The sequence below is a fragment of the Cyrtonyx montezumae genome, unplaced genomic scaffold, assembly GCF_038088225.1.
Source record: "Cyrtonyx montezumae isolate F1298 unplaced genomic scaffold, pur_monq_1.0 scaffold_12, whole genome shotgun sequence".
Lineage (NCBI taxonomy): Eukaryota > Metazoa > Chordata > Aves > Galliformes > Odontophoridae > Cyrtonyx > Cyrtonyx montezumae.
The window spans coordinates 1,186,057-1,202,386 of NW_027071848.1; the positions used below are offsets into that span (position 1 = coordinate 1,186,057).

The window sequence follows — 16,330 nt, forward strand, 5'->3', positions numbered from 1 at the left end:
TCTTTCTTACAGCCCATCTTTAGATGCTGAAGGGCTGCTCTCAGATCACCTCGCAGCCTTCTCTTCCCCAGGCTGCACAGCCCCAGCTCTCTCAGCCCGTCCTCATAGGTTTTCCATCCCTTTCCATCAGTTTTGTGGCCCTTCTGTGGACGCACTCCAGCAGGTCCATGTCTCTCCTGTACTGAGGACAGCACATCTGGACACAGTACTCCAGGTGAGATCTCAGAGTAGATGGGTAGGATCATCTCTCTTGCTTTGGATGCAGCTTGGGTTCATCTGCGGACTCACTGTGCTCCATTTAAAGCACTTCTACTCCATCCACGCTGTGAAAAAGGTCCCCTTAATTAAAAGCAACCTCATCTACATCACGATTCCTAGATGCGTGACACACGAGCACATCCTAAAAGAGGAAATCTCAACTCCTCCGAGCCACCTGAGGTCCTTCGGGGCCTCCCTTACAAAAAGCCCTCTTGCAGCATGAGGACAAACCCTATTTTTAGCGCTACTCCCACTGCAGCACCCCGAGGACTGCCCCCAGCCTCCTCCAGGCGCTGCCAGAGCTGCTCCTCCCCACAGGCAGCGGACCTATAACCTACACCTGCCCTCAGGGAAACACTTTTAAAAGCCATCTCCCGGGCTCAGCCGTCAGCTTTATTCCCCACACACACGCTCCGTGGGGCGGCTACGCCCGAACTTGTGCAAGAGGGAGCGGCGGGCACAGCCATCACCTCAGCGCCAGCGGGAAAGCACCCCGCAAATCTCCACCCCCCCCCCCACCTAAGCCGCGGAGCCGGCTTCGCGCATGCGCAGCACCGCTGCTGTCCGCGGCCGCCCCGCTGAGAGGGGGGGCGGGCGTTTCTCGCCCCGCTGTGCGGTGCGGGGTTACGCTGTGATTTCTACACTCTCCCATAGCGGCTGCGAGAGGGATCGGCTCGTCTCTTCTTCTCTCTGTCTGAAGGGGTGTCCTGCCTTTCTCTCCTCTCTCCTCACAGACTGAAGGGAGAGACCTTCCTGAGGGGGAGGGAGGCCCTCCTTCCCGCACCGCCGAGGGGACGGGGCTCCCCTTGCCCGCTGCCCTGTCAGGCTGAGCCGAGCTGAGGGCAAAAAGACCTCGCAGCCGTGAGCAGGTGGGGAAAGAAGCCGCCTCCTACCTTGCGAGGTCAAACGTGTCCGTTTCCCACCCCTCTTTCTTCCTTTCTCCCCACAGGCAGTGGGGCTGAAGCGGAGCAAACTCCCCTTTGCAGTCGCTCAGCGAGTGGGACCGCGGCCATGGCTGCGGGCGGCATCTGGACGTCGCTGGGGCTGATGGCGGCCGTGGTGGTGGCCGTGGGCCTGTGCAGGAGCTTGGCTCGCCACCGCCTGCACGCCCGCCCTCGCCTTTGCTCATTCGTCCTGGAGCTGCTGAGCACCTTCCAGGTGTGTGCCTGCACCAACGAGCTCGGCCTGCTGGGCAACACGGAGCCCAGGCCGCACGCCGCCCTCACGCTCACCTATGGCTTCACCGTCCTGCATGGCCTGACGCTGCCCGGCAGCACGTGCAACCCCTGTGGCACCCTGCAGCCCCTGTGGGGCGGCCGGAGCTCAGTCAGGGTTGGGGGGATGAAGATCGGTGCGCAGTTCGCCGCTGCCGTGTTGGCCAGGGTCTTTATGCACTTTGTCTGGAGGTTGGAGATGGTGGAATCCCATTCGGGAGCGCTCGCTCAGGGCTGTGGCAACCCCATGCAGACAACGGTGGTGCAGGCGTTCTGCATAGAGCTGCTGTTCTCCGTCGTTTTCCAGCTGACCATCCTGCAAGTGGAGAACATTAAGCCCAGCTACAGAGTCCATGTGGTTGCTCTCCTCATCACCATGCTGGTGTTTGCAGGTGAGTCCTTTTTTTTTGCTGTTTTCACAATCGTGAAATCAAAGGGGCTGTTCATCTAGTCCAGCTCCTCTGTTAAAGCAGGAAATCAAGATGCAAAAGTCATTTTCTTCAACTGGAAAAAAAAAAAGAAGCGTCACAGAAATGGACTTGGGGTGCTGATGGATGGCAGCTGGACATCAGCCAGCAGTGTGTCCTCATAGCCCAGGCAGCCAACCTTGTCCTGGGCTGCAACTGAAGCAACGTGGCCACAGGGCGAGGGAGTGATCCTGCGCCTCTGCTCTGCACTCTGAGACCTCACCTGAAGTGCTGCATGCATGCAGATGTGGGGTCCTCAGTACAGGAAAGATTTTGAAGCACATCCAGAGGAGGGCTACAAAAGTGATCAGAGGGAAGGAACACCTCTCGTGTGAGGACAGGCTGAGAGAGCTGGGGCTGTGCAGCCTGGAGAAGAGAAGGCTGCGAGGTGATCTGAGAGCAGCCTTCCAGTATGTAAAGGGAAGATGTAAGAAAGAAGGAACAGACTCTTGAGCAGGGTCTGTAATGATAAGACAAGGGGAAATGGTTTCAAGCTAAAAGAGTGGAGATTTAGATTGGATATGAGGAAAAGTAAGGGTAGTGAAGCACTGGCACAGGTTGCCCAGAGAGGTGGTGGGTGTTCTTGGAGATGTTCATTGTCAAACTGAACAGGGCTCTGAGCTGTACTTACTCCTCCTGATCATTGCAGGGAAGTTGGACTAGGCAGCCTTTACTGGCCCCTTCCAACTCAAACAGTTCTGTGGTTCTATGAAGTGGTCCTACAAATACTAAGTTCATCTGAAGTTTATATATCAAGTTTGTCTGGTTAGGTCCTGTGGCATGTGTTAAGAATGAAATGAGTTGTGTATGGAAAGCATCTAATCCACAAGTGAATAGTGCTCTGTAAAACTCTTAGCCCTTGTTGAAATATCTCAGTGAAGGTTTGTTTTGTAACCTGATGTTAGACAGTCTGAGGATTCCATGTGCACCACATAGCTCAGATTTTGAAGAGGCATTGCAGGAAAGCACCAGACTGCATCAGGGAAAGATGCTGAGTGTGTAGACCTGCAGAATAGAGGTTCTGCATTAGAATAATGCATAATTCATACGGTGCAGTGGTTAACTGTTAAAAAAACTTTGGAAGCAGGATCAGTTATTTGTGGAATGTGTGCACAGTCCAAAGTACTTGTGAAACTACATACATTGCCTGGACTGTCGTAGCACCTGCAAATCTCACGTCCCTGCAATGCCCTCTGTGTCCCTGTCCTTACTTTTGCCTCTGTGTCACCTCCCGGAGCTGGGATTGTCCCTTGCACTGTGGATTAGGGGAGGGAACTGCTGTGGTGTCAGTGGTCTTTATGTTCTCCCCAGTGAGATGCCAGAATTGTGTCACTGGTTGCTTGGGACTGCGTTACCAGGGAAGTCTGGGAAGGAGATGCTGTGCTTTGGGGAATGCGGAGGTGAGACAGAGGTGGTTGTGGTTCCTCACACTGTCTTTGATTACAGCCTGCACAGAGGAAGTCATAGAATCATGGAATGGCTTGGGTTGGAGGAGACCTTAAAGCCCACCCCATTCCAACTCCTGCTGTGGGCTGGTGGTCCCCCAGCAGCTCAGGCTGCCCAGGGCCCCCTCTGGCGTAGCCTTGGGAGCCTCCTGGGATGGGGCACCCACAGCTCTCTGGGCAGCTGTGCCAGGGCCTCTCCACCCTCTGAGTAAAGAATTTCCACCTTACATTTAACCTAATGTTTAGTTTAAAGCCATTTCCCTTTGCCCTGTCACTATCAGGCCATGTAAAAAATCAGTCCACCTCCTGCTTACGAGCTCCCTTCTAGTACTGGAGGGCTGCAGTGAATTTTCCCTGGAGCCTTCTCTTCTGCAAGCTGAACCCCCTCTGCTCTCTCAGCCTTTCTTCACAGGACAGGTGCTTGAGCCCTTTGAGCATCTTCACAGCCTTCCTCTGGTCCCACTCCAGCATCCCCTCATCCCTCCTGTACTGGCTGGCTTCCCAGGCCCGGGCGCAGTGCTCCAGATGGGGCCTCATGGCAGCACAGCAGAGGGGGACAGTTCCCTCCTTGCCCACTGCCACCCCTTTGTTGATGCAGCCCAGGGGACCATTGGCTGTCAGGCTACAAGCACACACTGCTGGCTCGTGTCTGTCCAGCAGGACCCCCAGCTCACTTAGGAAATGAGCAATCTGTGAGGGGAGATCACTTTCCTATGCTGATGGTCTGCAGCATCACCGACTTCTTGGCCCAAAGGTTGAAATAATAGAGTAGGATGAAAAGCATGGTAGAATTTTCAGATGTATTCATGGGGAAAAAAAAAAAAAAAAGAAGCCTTACTCATTACACTTAGCTGAAATTAGCTAATATCTAAAAGTTTAAAACCCCGTGGAGGATTTCACTAATTAGCAACTTGAACTACTTTCTAAAATTACTTTTTGAATGTAGAAGCAAAACATAACTGCGTGTTAGCACACTGAGAATATTCCTGAAGTGGCAGGTGAGAGTGTAGCCCAGGACTGTACTTCTTCTTCTCCAGGCATGGAAAGCTGGATTCCTGATTCTTAACATTCCTTTGCTGCTGAGCAAGTATTCTTGTAAAATAATATTTGCCACACAGCTTTCTCTTAGTGAGCTCACACAGAGAACCCGTGCCCAGTGTGCTAGGCCAGGCTGGCTTCCTCTCTTTCTCTTGCAGGAGAGGGCTGATTATCCAGTGCAGTCCATCTGCAGAGATTTATTTCTAGGAAATACCAGATCTGCTGTGCCCTGGGTGTTTTCCTTCCCACTATTTTAAAATCTACACTGAAGGCTACTGTAAAACACTTGCTCACTGCTCCAGGCTTCCTAGGGTTTGTGCTCTTTGCTGTGCGCTCAGGTCCAAAAGGGAACTGAGGTGGCATCCTCCCCCTGACCCCATCCTGAGTGCTGTGCTCTCCTGAGCTGCAGCAGCAGCAGCAATAGCAGAGCACCTAGGAGACATCCACAGCCTGCATGGTGCGCTCTGTGCAACTCTGTGTGGCCCCAGCCACCATCTCCACTTCTCTCATCTGCATGATGCTCTAAGTGGGCCGTGCATCATTACAGCTCACAGGTGCTGCTTTTTTCCTTTTCCAGGTTAGATACAGCATACCATCTCTGTATATTTCTGTGCCAGATATAGGGCTTTGTGCTTTGCATTGACAACTGTTGCCACCACGGGGTGATATGTTCACCCCAGCTCTGCTATGGGAGGATTCTTTTCCCCAGTTGGAGGTGCAGTGTTAAGAATGAAGGAGCACCTTGTAAACGAGGCCTGCATCACGCCAGCCTCTGGTACCCATGATTCGAAGGCAGATGCTTAACTTAGCTGGGCTGGATCATTCTTAGGAAATCTTCTGCTTCTCTCCATTAACTGTTCATAAAGGAGTGGAGTGCTTCTTTAAGAGGAATGGATCCTTCTTACTCACCCAGCACCAAAGGGCTAGGCAGCCAGCACTGATTTAGGCAAACTGGTCCCAACCCCCATTCTTCCTTCCAGAAAACATCCGTTAGTTTAGAATATTATATGAATAATGACTGCTCAAGACTCTGGTTGGAAAGATGCAGCAGTTTATCTAGGAACTCTGAAAGGCACATTAAACTTAGAAAAAAACCTCTGTGCTCGTGGTTTCTTTTTACACCAATTGTGCCCTGAGGATTTGTACACTGCAGTCAGGAATGAATCAGAAATGTCACAAAACAAATCTCGTACATTTTGTATCACATTTCCATGCATGATTTATCTTCTACTGTGTGTCTAAAAGCTGTATGGATGACTGCTGTCTAAAAAGGGACTGTAAGAAGGAGTATCTTTTGCTCTATGTCATCTTTGCTTTGGATAAAATGTTACAGTATAGCCATATTTCTATGGCTTATACCCATCTAAATTGATACACGTGAAGGGCTTCAAAACATGGAAATGTCTTTCTGATTTTTTTTTCTTTCACAAGAGACTGAGTTAAATTGATGGAAATAAGAAAGTTGTTTGCATGTCACTGGGTACACGTGAAAGTTACTCAGGCATATCATACAGCTTTACCCAACAAATAACATTGGATTCTGTAGTATTTTGGAAGTTATCAGCTCTTCCTTTCGATTTCTACTTTCTCAGTTCAAAATATTTGTGGGTTTTGTGGGATTTTTTTCCATTTTGTCTTGCAGGAAATTTTTATCATAGTGCATATCAGACCAAAACAAACCCCCTGAATCTCCAGATTGGAGTGTTTGTTGTTATATAGGAGAAAGAGAAGATGATGCCTTTGAATATTAAGGAACGACTCAGAAGCTGAACATGCAGGCCATATACATGTTGGTAAAGGAGATCTGGGTATATACTTGGAGAAAATATTTCAGTAGTGGAAGACAAAATCCCCCTTTTGGGTTCTTTTTTAATATACAGGCCATATTGCAGTGAAGTCTGAAATTGCTGAGGTGCTTCTGTGTGTCATGTACCCAGGTTCAAGTGACATGCGTGACGTTTTTAGTTCAACATTTCTTCCTAAAACCTTTTTGAACTGTCATAATGGCCAAAGAAACACTGGGGAGTGCACAGAGGGAGAAATACAGAAGAGAATGACAGAGACCTCAGTGAAACTTTCCTGACAAATGAGGGTTACAGCAACACAGTGCTTGTGCAGAGAGCAATGTCAAAGCTCATGCTGCTTTATTAGGCCTGGGAAAATCAAGAACAAGTTCTAAGAAACTAAACAGAACAGTTATGTACTACTGTGTAGGATGAGAGTGATGAAGCAGATGTGGGGCAGTTAGTAAGTGAAGTTGAAGCAACTTCATTTATACCTGGAGTCAGAGGGAAGGAGAGATGCTTTGCCTCCTGAATCAGTTCAACATATGTACAGAAAATACTGTGCAGAAGAGTTTACCTGCTCAAACAGTTTCTGCTGATGAATTTTATTGCAGGGTATGCATTTCTTGTAGTACTGTGCACACGTGGTTCAGTATTTCATTTAGAATAAATATTACGAGTGATTGTATGACTTCATGTTGTTCCTGTTTTGTTTCAGGTGGAAATCTTACAGGAGCAATATTTAACCCAGCGTTGGCTTTTTCACTGCATCCAAATTGTTTCTATGACAGATTTTTTACTTACTCACTAGTATATTGGATAGCACCGTGCTTAGGTAAGTTCTTAACACTTCATTTATTTGAGAAAGTGTTACTTAGTACATGGTTCAGAAGACTATTAAAAAGGAGAAGAGGCTGCCTGGACATAATTCTTAGCCTGATAAAGCTCAAGAGAGCCAAATTGTTCAGCATTCAGTTTCTGTCTTTGTATACAGGAACACAAGGATGATTAAATTGAAAAAAAAATGAAGAAGATAAACTGTATTAGGGCAATATGCTATCTCAGTTATTCCTATGGAATGTCAAATCTTTTTCACCTTGATCATGTCCAAGCTTTACGTTTCCCATTGTATGTTTCCCCCCCAGTCACTGTTAGAAACATTCTGTTCTTAGCTTAAGAATAAGGAATACCCATGATTACCTGGATCTTTTCTAACTAAAATTCTGGTTCCTCTGGTACAGATGAAAATGCTTCATGCTGTTTATTGCTTACAGTCTCCCCCTCCAAAGCTTGAGCTTTCTTCTTAGAGAGTATATAAAGAGGCAGTCAGCTAATCCCAAGTTCTTTCATGACTGTTAATCCTATTTGAAGGGGCAACTGTGGTACTGAAAACAAGGTGAGTAGTGAAACATGAACAGAAATCATTGCAGCAGGCTTCAGTTGTAACAAATAACTTTTGTTCCTTCTTCGTGCATGTTCTCTTGAGTTGACTTTCAAAAATGGAGAAGGAATCATTTAATTAAGTCTTAACTAAAATGCACTTTTGTTAAACTTTAAGCTCTTGAAGTTGCACATTGAAACAGGAAAGCTTGACAACAGCTGTTGGAGTTAATATAGCTAATGAGTCTTAGGCAAAGCTGATGAACATCACCTAGTTCCTAGCAGAAGATTCCGGAACAGCAGCTTACCATCAGCAACATACAGAGAATGCATACAGAAAATGTCATGTGCTGTCTCTAGTTTACCAGGGGAAGGAGCTCCAGGCCAAGTAGCTGTAAGGATGTGAGTCCTGGGGACAGAGCATTTGTTGTGCAGTGCCATGGCTGCAGTAGAACAGTTTGTTACAGATGTCAGGGCTGTGGATCACCCAAAGAGCACAGTAGTCTATCAGCAATATGAACATCTCATTATTAAACATGGATATTCATGGCTACATGGACCTTACTTTGCAAACCAAGAATGTTAGGGTGCCTGAGGTGGAAGTAAAGAGATCTGTTTCAAAACTGAATTAATACTTGAGTACAAATCTACAACTCTAGCATGAAATGTTAGATGTGAGGCATTTGACCTAACTTGAAATGACATTTCACTGGCACATATTGAAAATAAGAAAATAATATAAATAATTTTTCCAGAACTGGACTAAATGATGAGGTATCTAGGAAAATGATGTATTGGCACAAGAAAATCCTTGCTAAAAGAATCTCTAATACAAATGGTAAAAGAAGCTGATGAGGGAAGGGATAGTTTAAATGTAGCTGTAAGGACGACTGTCAGAATCCACATCTGTAGATAATCCCAGACTTACCACAGAGTCACTGTCATATGCTCATTTGAGGTCTCACTTCTCCCAGTATCAGCATCTTAGATGGTTCAATTACTTTGTTGCTGTTTAGGAAATTCTGTGGGGTGACTGTTACTGATGTGCTGCAGTAGCTACGTGTGCAGAAACACGGAGTAGCATGCCACAGAACTTCCATCTGGTTGTGCAGAGTGTAATCCTTTCTCATTTATGGGCATATCAAATACCACGATGACCAGGAGAGACCATTCAGTATATAATGGTTACCCAGAGCTAGCAACAAGCCAGCTCTGAAGTGCCTTTTTAAAACAGTTTTTGTAGAAAGTACACTTGGAACAAGAGGGAGGTTTTCATTTTCACAAGAAGCGGAGGAAACTGAAGATTTGTAGTGGGATAAGCAAATGGACCGGTGTCATTGAGTCTCTTGTGAATATAACCTCACAACTGTGAGTCAAGAACTCATTTTTCAAAGCATTTTCACTGAAGTTTCAGTGAAGGTGATTCCTCAGTAGCGTTAGAGCAGCTAACAAGTGTAGTGAATATAGATGTCAGCAAATACAACTTAGAATAGCTACCGTGAACATAAATGTTCTGGTGGAACAAAGACAGCTGCTGTTTCACTGCCAGTGGAATTCATGCCAGTTGTCCAGGCATGGTTGCACCATTAGTGACGATTGTGACTGAGCTGATGCTTTTCTTTCAGTACCAGGGAGATGGCAGGAAGGGTTGGTGACAAGATATTGGACGTGAAAGCAGTAAAATAGGGCTCTCTTTCCTGGACAGGTGCCAGCTTACCCTGCTAGATTTCTAACACTATAAGATAAATGGTCACTGATCCTCCTTTGGATCAGTTTTACCAGAAAGATTAGTGCTGTTCTTCAAAAGAAAACGATTTTTCTCACCGTTAGAAAACAAATGCCACAAAAATCACTCCAGAGTAGATGTAAATGGGGGAGGTAAGCAAGGGTACAAGTAAAACTCTCACCTTTCTGCTCTGAGAAGAGGATATTTGAGTTTCCATCAGGTTCAGAACGCTTAAATGTACAGTTCAAGTGAGGAAACAAGAATTTCAAGTCCATCTGTGGTGACACATTGAGCACCTCAGGGACTTGGAAGACTTGGTGGAGCAGCATGCATAGCTGGAGTGCATTTCATTGTGTTCAAGAAACATTTAGGTGGTGGTGTACTAAGGGATGTGGTTTTGTGGGGAAATAGTGGGTGGACAGTTGGACTGGATGATGGAGGTCTCTTCCAACCTTGGTGTTTCTATGATTCATGGGCAGGGAAGGGAAAGAGTGAGCTGTGCTCTGCGTTACTGAGTTCCTTGACCTTGGGGAAAGAAGCCAGTGCAAGACCAGTGATGTGCCTGTCTGAGAGCTGCTGGATCTAGATTAGAGGGGAAGTAATATTGGGATATTTTGGTGGAGGACTGTTGCAGACCATCTGGCCGAATAAAGGAAGCTTTCAGCAAACAGCTAGCAGAAGTCTCCTCCATGATTCCTGTACTCCCAGGGGGTTTTCAGCTATAGAGGCATCACCTGAGAGAGCAAAACTCATGCATTTGTGTGAGTGCAGTCCAGGAAGTGGACTTTGAAGTCTTAATTCAAAAACAAATGGGCCAGTGAGTGATTTTGCTCATAAATTGGGAAGAACTGGTGGTGAACGCAACCGCGTGGGCTGCAGACCTTACAAGAGTTCAGGGTTCAGAGGAAGACTGGAAAGGTAAACGGAGCAGTTTGGACTTCAGAACCAAACTGTGCTTAGTTAGGGAACTGCTAGGTAGAATTCCCTGCCACAAAGTAACATGCAAATGTGCAGGAACCATCCGTCATGCAGTTAGCCTGCACATCTTGACAGGAAACGTTTCCCTGGTGACAAGAAGCCTCTCCCTGAGCAAAGGAGAGCAGATAAGGTGTAGAAACAGGGATAGGCAGCAAAAGAAGTGTACACAAGCTTTGCAGAGGCACTTTGGAACAGAATCAGGAAGGTCAAAGCTCAACTGAAATATGAGTTTGCTGGAACTAAGACAGAGTCAGCACAGATTTATAAAGGGCACAATTGTTTATCTGCAAGTAAGACAGACTACATGATTTGGAGAAGTGGGATATTACGACCTCCCTCTACTCAAGACTAGAACATGTCGGAGCTGAAATCCCCCAATTCAGAAAGGATCCCATGGAAGACCACCAGAATAGCAAAGGTCCTGGGGTACCTGGTCACCAAGGGGGTGCTGAGGGAACTGAACTGAACTGACTTAGCCTGACAAAGGTGAAATGAAAAGCTCATATAATACCAGACAAAAGTTGTTCGAAGAGTAGTCACAAAGATAACAGATTAACTCTTCTCAGTATCGGCAAGCAGTGGCTTGGGAGGTTTGGTTAAGACTTTAGGAAAGCCTTCAGAAGTGTGCAGCAACATCCAAACAACCTTGGAGTTTTTCTGAACAAAGCCATGCTGACCTGACACAGCCTAAACAACCGCCCTGCACTTAGTGGGAGGTTACCAGTAAGTCCACTGAGCGTTTCTAAGGAAAATAAAATAGAAGCCACGGGAGAGGAATACTCTTAATGAGAATCACCATCTTTTCTAAATCAGAACACACTGATTTTTTCAAGAGAAGCAGAGTAGTCCATCTGGTTTTCTGTATTTAGGTGGCTTTCTCCTGAACTTAGAATCTCTTAACTTTTACCATCTTTCAGCTTCAGAATAAACCCTTCATTGTGACCTTAACGAACAAACCGATCGATCCACACTATCCTGTGTCTGTGTGTAGTGCCCATAGACTCAGCCTTAACCTATCTGCTGAGATTGGGCTATTTGTGTATCCTTACTGATCTGGAAATGGGGAAATGCACACTTCGGCTTCACTTGGTCAAACTGTTCCATCTTTGGGTTATTAACCCAAGAAATACTGCACTGTCAGCTCCTAAGGACCACTGGCATGTCAGATTGAAGCTTTCTTTGCAAATAAGTTTCAGTTTGCAGAAACTGTTGACTGTCTTTTGCCCTTTCAGCTGAGAATTCCGTTCTGCAGCAACCCTTATTATTTGCTGGATGCTCAAATCAACATCATTTATTCTCAACATCAGTTAAAAACAACTGTGAATAACTGTCCTTCTCAAAATACATTTAAATAAATGCTGGTTTTGTATTTTGTCTTTTCAGGTACAATACTTGTGGCTTTTGTATGGAAATCCTTTCTCGGACACCAGAAGACATTAAAATCTGTATTGTAGTAGGACTGCATAGAAGAAATGTTTCAAGGAGGTTAACCTGCAGCCACCTACAGATGAAATGAGGCTTTCAGAAAAAGCACTGACATGGACTTCCACGCCTCTTTTCAGTTGTATTTTCAGATTTCATGTATTGAAATTTCACTTAACAGCTTTGTATTCAAAAGCTTCCTTTGTAACACTAGATCAGATGTGGAGAATGCCTGCCAACATTGTCAGTTAAGCCATATGAATGTGAAAGACTGTTAGAACATTGAAACTTTGTCACTTTAGCCATAAGTGCCATTTGCTGACCTGAATTACGGTGGCATATAAAACTTAATTTTAGATAAATGCCAGACCTTTCGGGGTTTGATTTTATTGGATTTCTTCCTGTAGACAGCAGCTGCAGACACAAAACTGAAGATTTCCCTCTATAGTGACCTCAGCAATCTCTTACTTGCCACATGCTGCTGAGAGGAAAAAAAGCTGATTTGTCTTCTGCTGCCTAGAAGTCGGCACAGCTCTGTCCCAGAGGTGACCTACAGAAAAGCACAAACCTGCAGGAGCAGCAGTGTTTTAATAGTAAAGTGCAGGTAAGTAACCCTTCCTTTCCTTTCGGGAAGGTTCTGGCCCACCCTGTCTCACTGCAGCCTATTCAATGTTTGCCTTGATTGGGAAGGGCAATAATAAAGCAGCAAGTTCTTAGACACACTCAGCTATAAGTGCATTTTAAGGAAAAAAATACTTTATCCCAGATTGTCTTCTGCACACACTGAAACAGATACATTGTGTAGGGATGAATCACGTGCAATTTGTTGCATCCTTGATGTTATACAACCCTGAGCAGATGTTTTTTCTTGAAATAAATGCATTTGCAGTACAGCAAGATAAATAGAAGAGCTAAAAGCCAGGAAAGCAACCCCCCAGATGGGCACAAACATATCTGCTGTAGCTGAAGAGCACCAGTCGTGCCAAGCTCCATTCCAGTGTGAGGCTTCTCCTGGATGTTTCAGTTCTGTAAGCAATGCATCAAAACACACATTATGAATTTAAATCGAGAAGTTTTGCGAGCAAAGTGGTCAGCAGGTTTTACAGAGAGCCCAGCACTAGGCTTCTCTACTCCATTTGTATTTGCTGCAGGGATTTATTTTCATGCTTTGAATGTGGTGAACAAAGGGGAGCAGAAGGAATCAGATGAGGTTTTTGCACTGTAATTGTAAACCAAGTCCTGAGCAGCTACTGTTGTCAGCTGTCTTTTTTCAAGAGTTTGAGAAGTAGCTTCATTTCCTTTCATACTTCTTGGCAATAACATTTTTTCCTTGCTTTAGTTGGTTCATTTAGATTATATTACAAAATTCAATCAGCTCTTTGGGCGTGCATTTCTTAGAACAGAGTCTTAATCTGTAACCCTCTATTCAGTCATTTAAGAAGAAGTGCAATGCTAAAAACATAAACCTGCTGATACACTGAAGAGGAATAGGAATGTGGAGTTATCGTTTGGCAGCACTTTGAGTAGGCTCACTAAAGGTGACTTCCCTTGGCAGGATGATTTACAGCACGCACCCTACGCAGAGCAAACCTGCTGACACCCCATCCTTCAGCCATTCCCTTCATCCAGTTATTCACAGCAGCCACGAGGGGCTGCCAGAAAAGAACAGAGAACAAAAGAGGAAATGAGCCTTACATCAAGAATTCATCTGTGTGTCCTTGGAGCCCATAAGGCCCAAAGGATAAAGGTCTCAGAAATAAAACTCTATAAAAATAAGTGAGCAGGGAAAAGAGAAAGCAGTTATACAAACTTAGAGGAAGCCAAATGTCAGATGAGAGCCCCTGCTGCCACGTAGTTTTGAAGGATGGCGAAGTCCATAACGCCAAGATGACGGAGCTGTATGTGTGTATTATTTTGGCATGCCATATAGCTTCAAAGAAATTACATGCTGTTTAAATCCGGGCAGTTAACAAACAGTTACTCTGAGCATAGCCAGAGCTAAGCTGATGGTGGTCTCTCTCAGTCAGCAGTTTTTCTTCTGTGAAACTCAGTCAGCTGCTTGGCCTCGCTGCTTTCATGCACTTGGCTCATCTCTGGCAGGCTCAGCAAAGAAAGAATTAAGCATTAACTGTGCAGAGCTTTCATTTCCCTTTCAGGTCAAACAGTAGGAAGTGGTGGATGGCATTTGTGCTGCTGTAACCCAAAGCACAGAGTACAGGTTGCGTGTAACAGCACTGAGGACTTTAAAGCTCTGCCAGTCCACGCTGGCTCTACAGGATCACGACTGTTTACCCTCAACCAGCATTTCTTACTTGGACTCTGCAGTCTGGAGCAATGCTGCCAAGAGTTCAAGGTATCCCTTCAGTGCTGTAACACACCACAAGGTATTGAAGTCTACAGAACCCTTTTTCCTCCAGATTAGAAGTAGGAGCAACTGCAGAAGGAGGAAAGCCTGAGCACGTTTATATTGGCACAATTCTGTTTAACAACATCCTGGTTTTACCTGTCCACACGCAGAGCTGTGCAGTGCAGGAACACAAGCATACTCAGAATTCACAGCTTACAGTGTGTTTTTTTCCCCACAGTGTTTTCAATGCTCTGAATCTCAGAGCTGACTGCAGAGTTTCACGAATGTCTTGTTGCAGAACGTGCCAAACACTTCTGTTTGTCAGCAGCATCCATAGTTCAGTACACTTTTAACTCATCACCAGTTTGACTGATATCTGTAGCAAACATTCCACTGGTGGTCATTTTCACAAAGCAAAGCCAGCATGCCAGGCAGGATGGGACCACAGAGTGATGCTCCAAGAATGCTGGATGGGGAAGGAAAACTTATCAACTTATACTGAAAAAAAAAAATGTTTCAAGGTAGTCAGCTTCAAATCAAAGCGGATAACATTTAGTATCAAACTTCCATTTGAATATCAGGGAATTAAAAAAATATAAATCAACTTTGCTGCCATTGCCCCATCACAAAAGCATCACTGAGCAGAGGGAAGTGAAATGACAGAAGCAGAACGAAGCTCTCAGCAGTCTGAGTTCCTGACTTTGGGATGTGGCACAGCTGTGACAGAGGCACTGTTTGGACACTTGGATTCTCACATGTGGGTAAATACTGGAAGTGGCTTCACTGACTTCTTTCTAATTATTCTTTTAGAGAGTGCTAACAAGTCAGTGGGTGCAGATTTCAGAGTTGCCAGGAGCTTGCTGAAGCAAAGGACTGAGAACAGCAACGCACAGCTGACTGTGAGGTACAAAAAGCTTAGTTTATTTAACCATGTTGTTAACATTTAATACAAAGACAGAACAGCTCTCATCTGAAGGACTCGAGATTTTATCCCATCTCTTCTACCCACGCTCTCCTCCCAGAGAATTCAGAGGGACAGCAGCGAACCAATAAAACCAGTTATTGGAGAGGCACTGCCTTGAGCTTTGCTTTTAATTCAAGGCTGCCCTTATTTCCTTCTGGTGATACACGGTAACATTTGCACTCTGTTACTCAACAAAGAAAGGTACAAAAATATGGAAAATTCTAGGACAAACTACAGTTCTGTTTGACTTACCCTCTTCTTTCTGAAGTCCCAGAATTCCTACAAAGGCTTTTTTGACATGACCTCTGTTCAGCCCCATTCAAGTGTTAGATGGGAGGGAATTCATTTGTTTTGCTTTGATTTACTTTTTTAAATAACCCCACAGTGGTCACAAATGTCAAACCCTTTTTAAACATACATAAAAGCATTTATAGACCTCGATGTCTGAGCTGAGGTCATTCGAGATTCACTGCCCACAGTCACTGCAACGCCTTCAGTTTTACAGCTTATTCTGGAAGTGCCACAAGAAGAATCTGAAAGATACAAGACACGAATAGTTGGCATTACAGGAAGAGGTTATACAGCAGGGCAGCAGCTATCAGTGGGTCACAGCCACGGAGGACAGCACTTCACGTTGATGCATTAATTTTTGGGCATCATCTTTGAGGGCAGATCTAAACTCAGGTCAGCGAGCACTCGAGGTCAGCTGCTGCGTGCCTGTGCTTGGTTAGAGCCCTGGCAGCACACAGCATCACTTGGTACAGAAGAAGGCAGCCCTCGTGGTGCCACAACAAAACACTGCTTGTTCCATGAGCACTGCCCATGTCCCGTCAGCCATCCTGCCCCTGCAGGCACCTGCCACATCTCATCTGGGTAACGAGCAGCGACGCGCACGGGAGCGCCCCACAAGGACACTGTGCTCTGAAGGACCACCAGCAGCATGCTCTCAGCCATTGGTTCTGCAGTTCAGGAAGCTGAAAGGACCGAGCAGCTCCACCCTGAGGACAGCAGCATAGCAGCGAGCCAAAGAACTCCCTGCCCACCCACCCCTGGCAGTGCTGATCTGCAGCCAGGCACCACACAGGGTGAGCAGCAGGAGAGCTCTGCTGCCCTCAGCTGGCTGTGACAGTGCGTGCCGTGCTCTGCTGGAAGACAACCCACGCTGCTTCTACCTGCAGTCAGGCTCCTCAGGGTTGTGCTGCCAGCCAGAATCTGCAATCTGCTTCACTTTCAACCAGCTTAACAACCACTCGGACCTGATTTTTTTTTTTTTAACAGATGGCTGTTTTTATTTTTAGCTTGAAAAA

At 45.8% G+C, this 16,330-nt stretch overlaps 1 protein-coding gene across 1 annotated transcript; it reads left to right on the forward strand.

Moving 5' to 3' along the window:
• Nucleotides 1-802: 802 nt before the first annotated feature.
• AQP11 (aquaporin 11) lies at nt 803-12,603 on the forward strand. Its single transcript, XM_065729930.1, has 4 exons — nt 803-854; nt 1,208-1,864; nt 6,925-7,041; nt 11,674-12,603. The coding sequence occupies exons 1-4, from the start codon at nt 803-805 to the stop codon at nt 11,742-11,744; spliced, it is 897 nt and encodes a 298-aa protein (XP_065586002.1). The 3' UTR covers nt 11,745-12,603.
• Nucleotides 12,604-16,330: the final 3,727 nt, after the last annotated feature.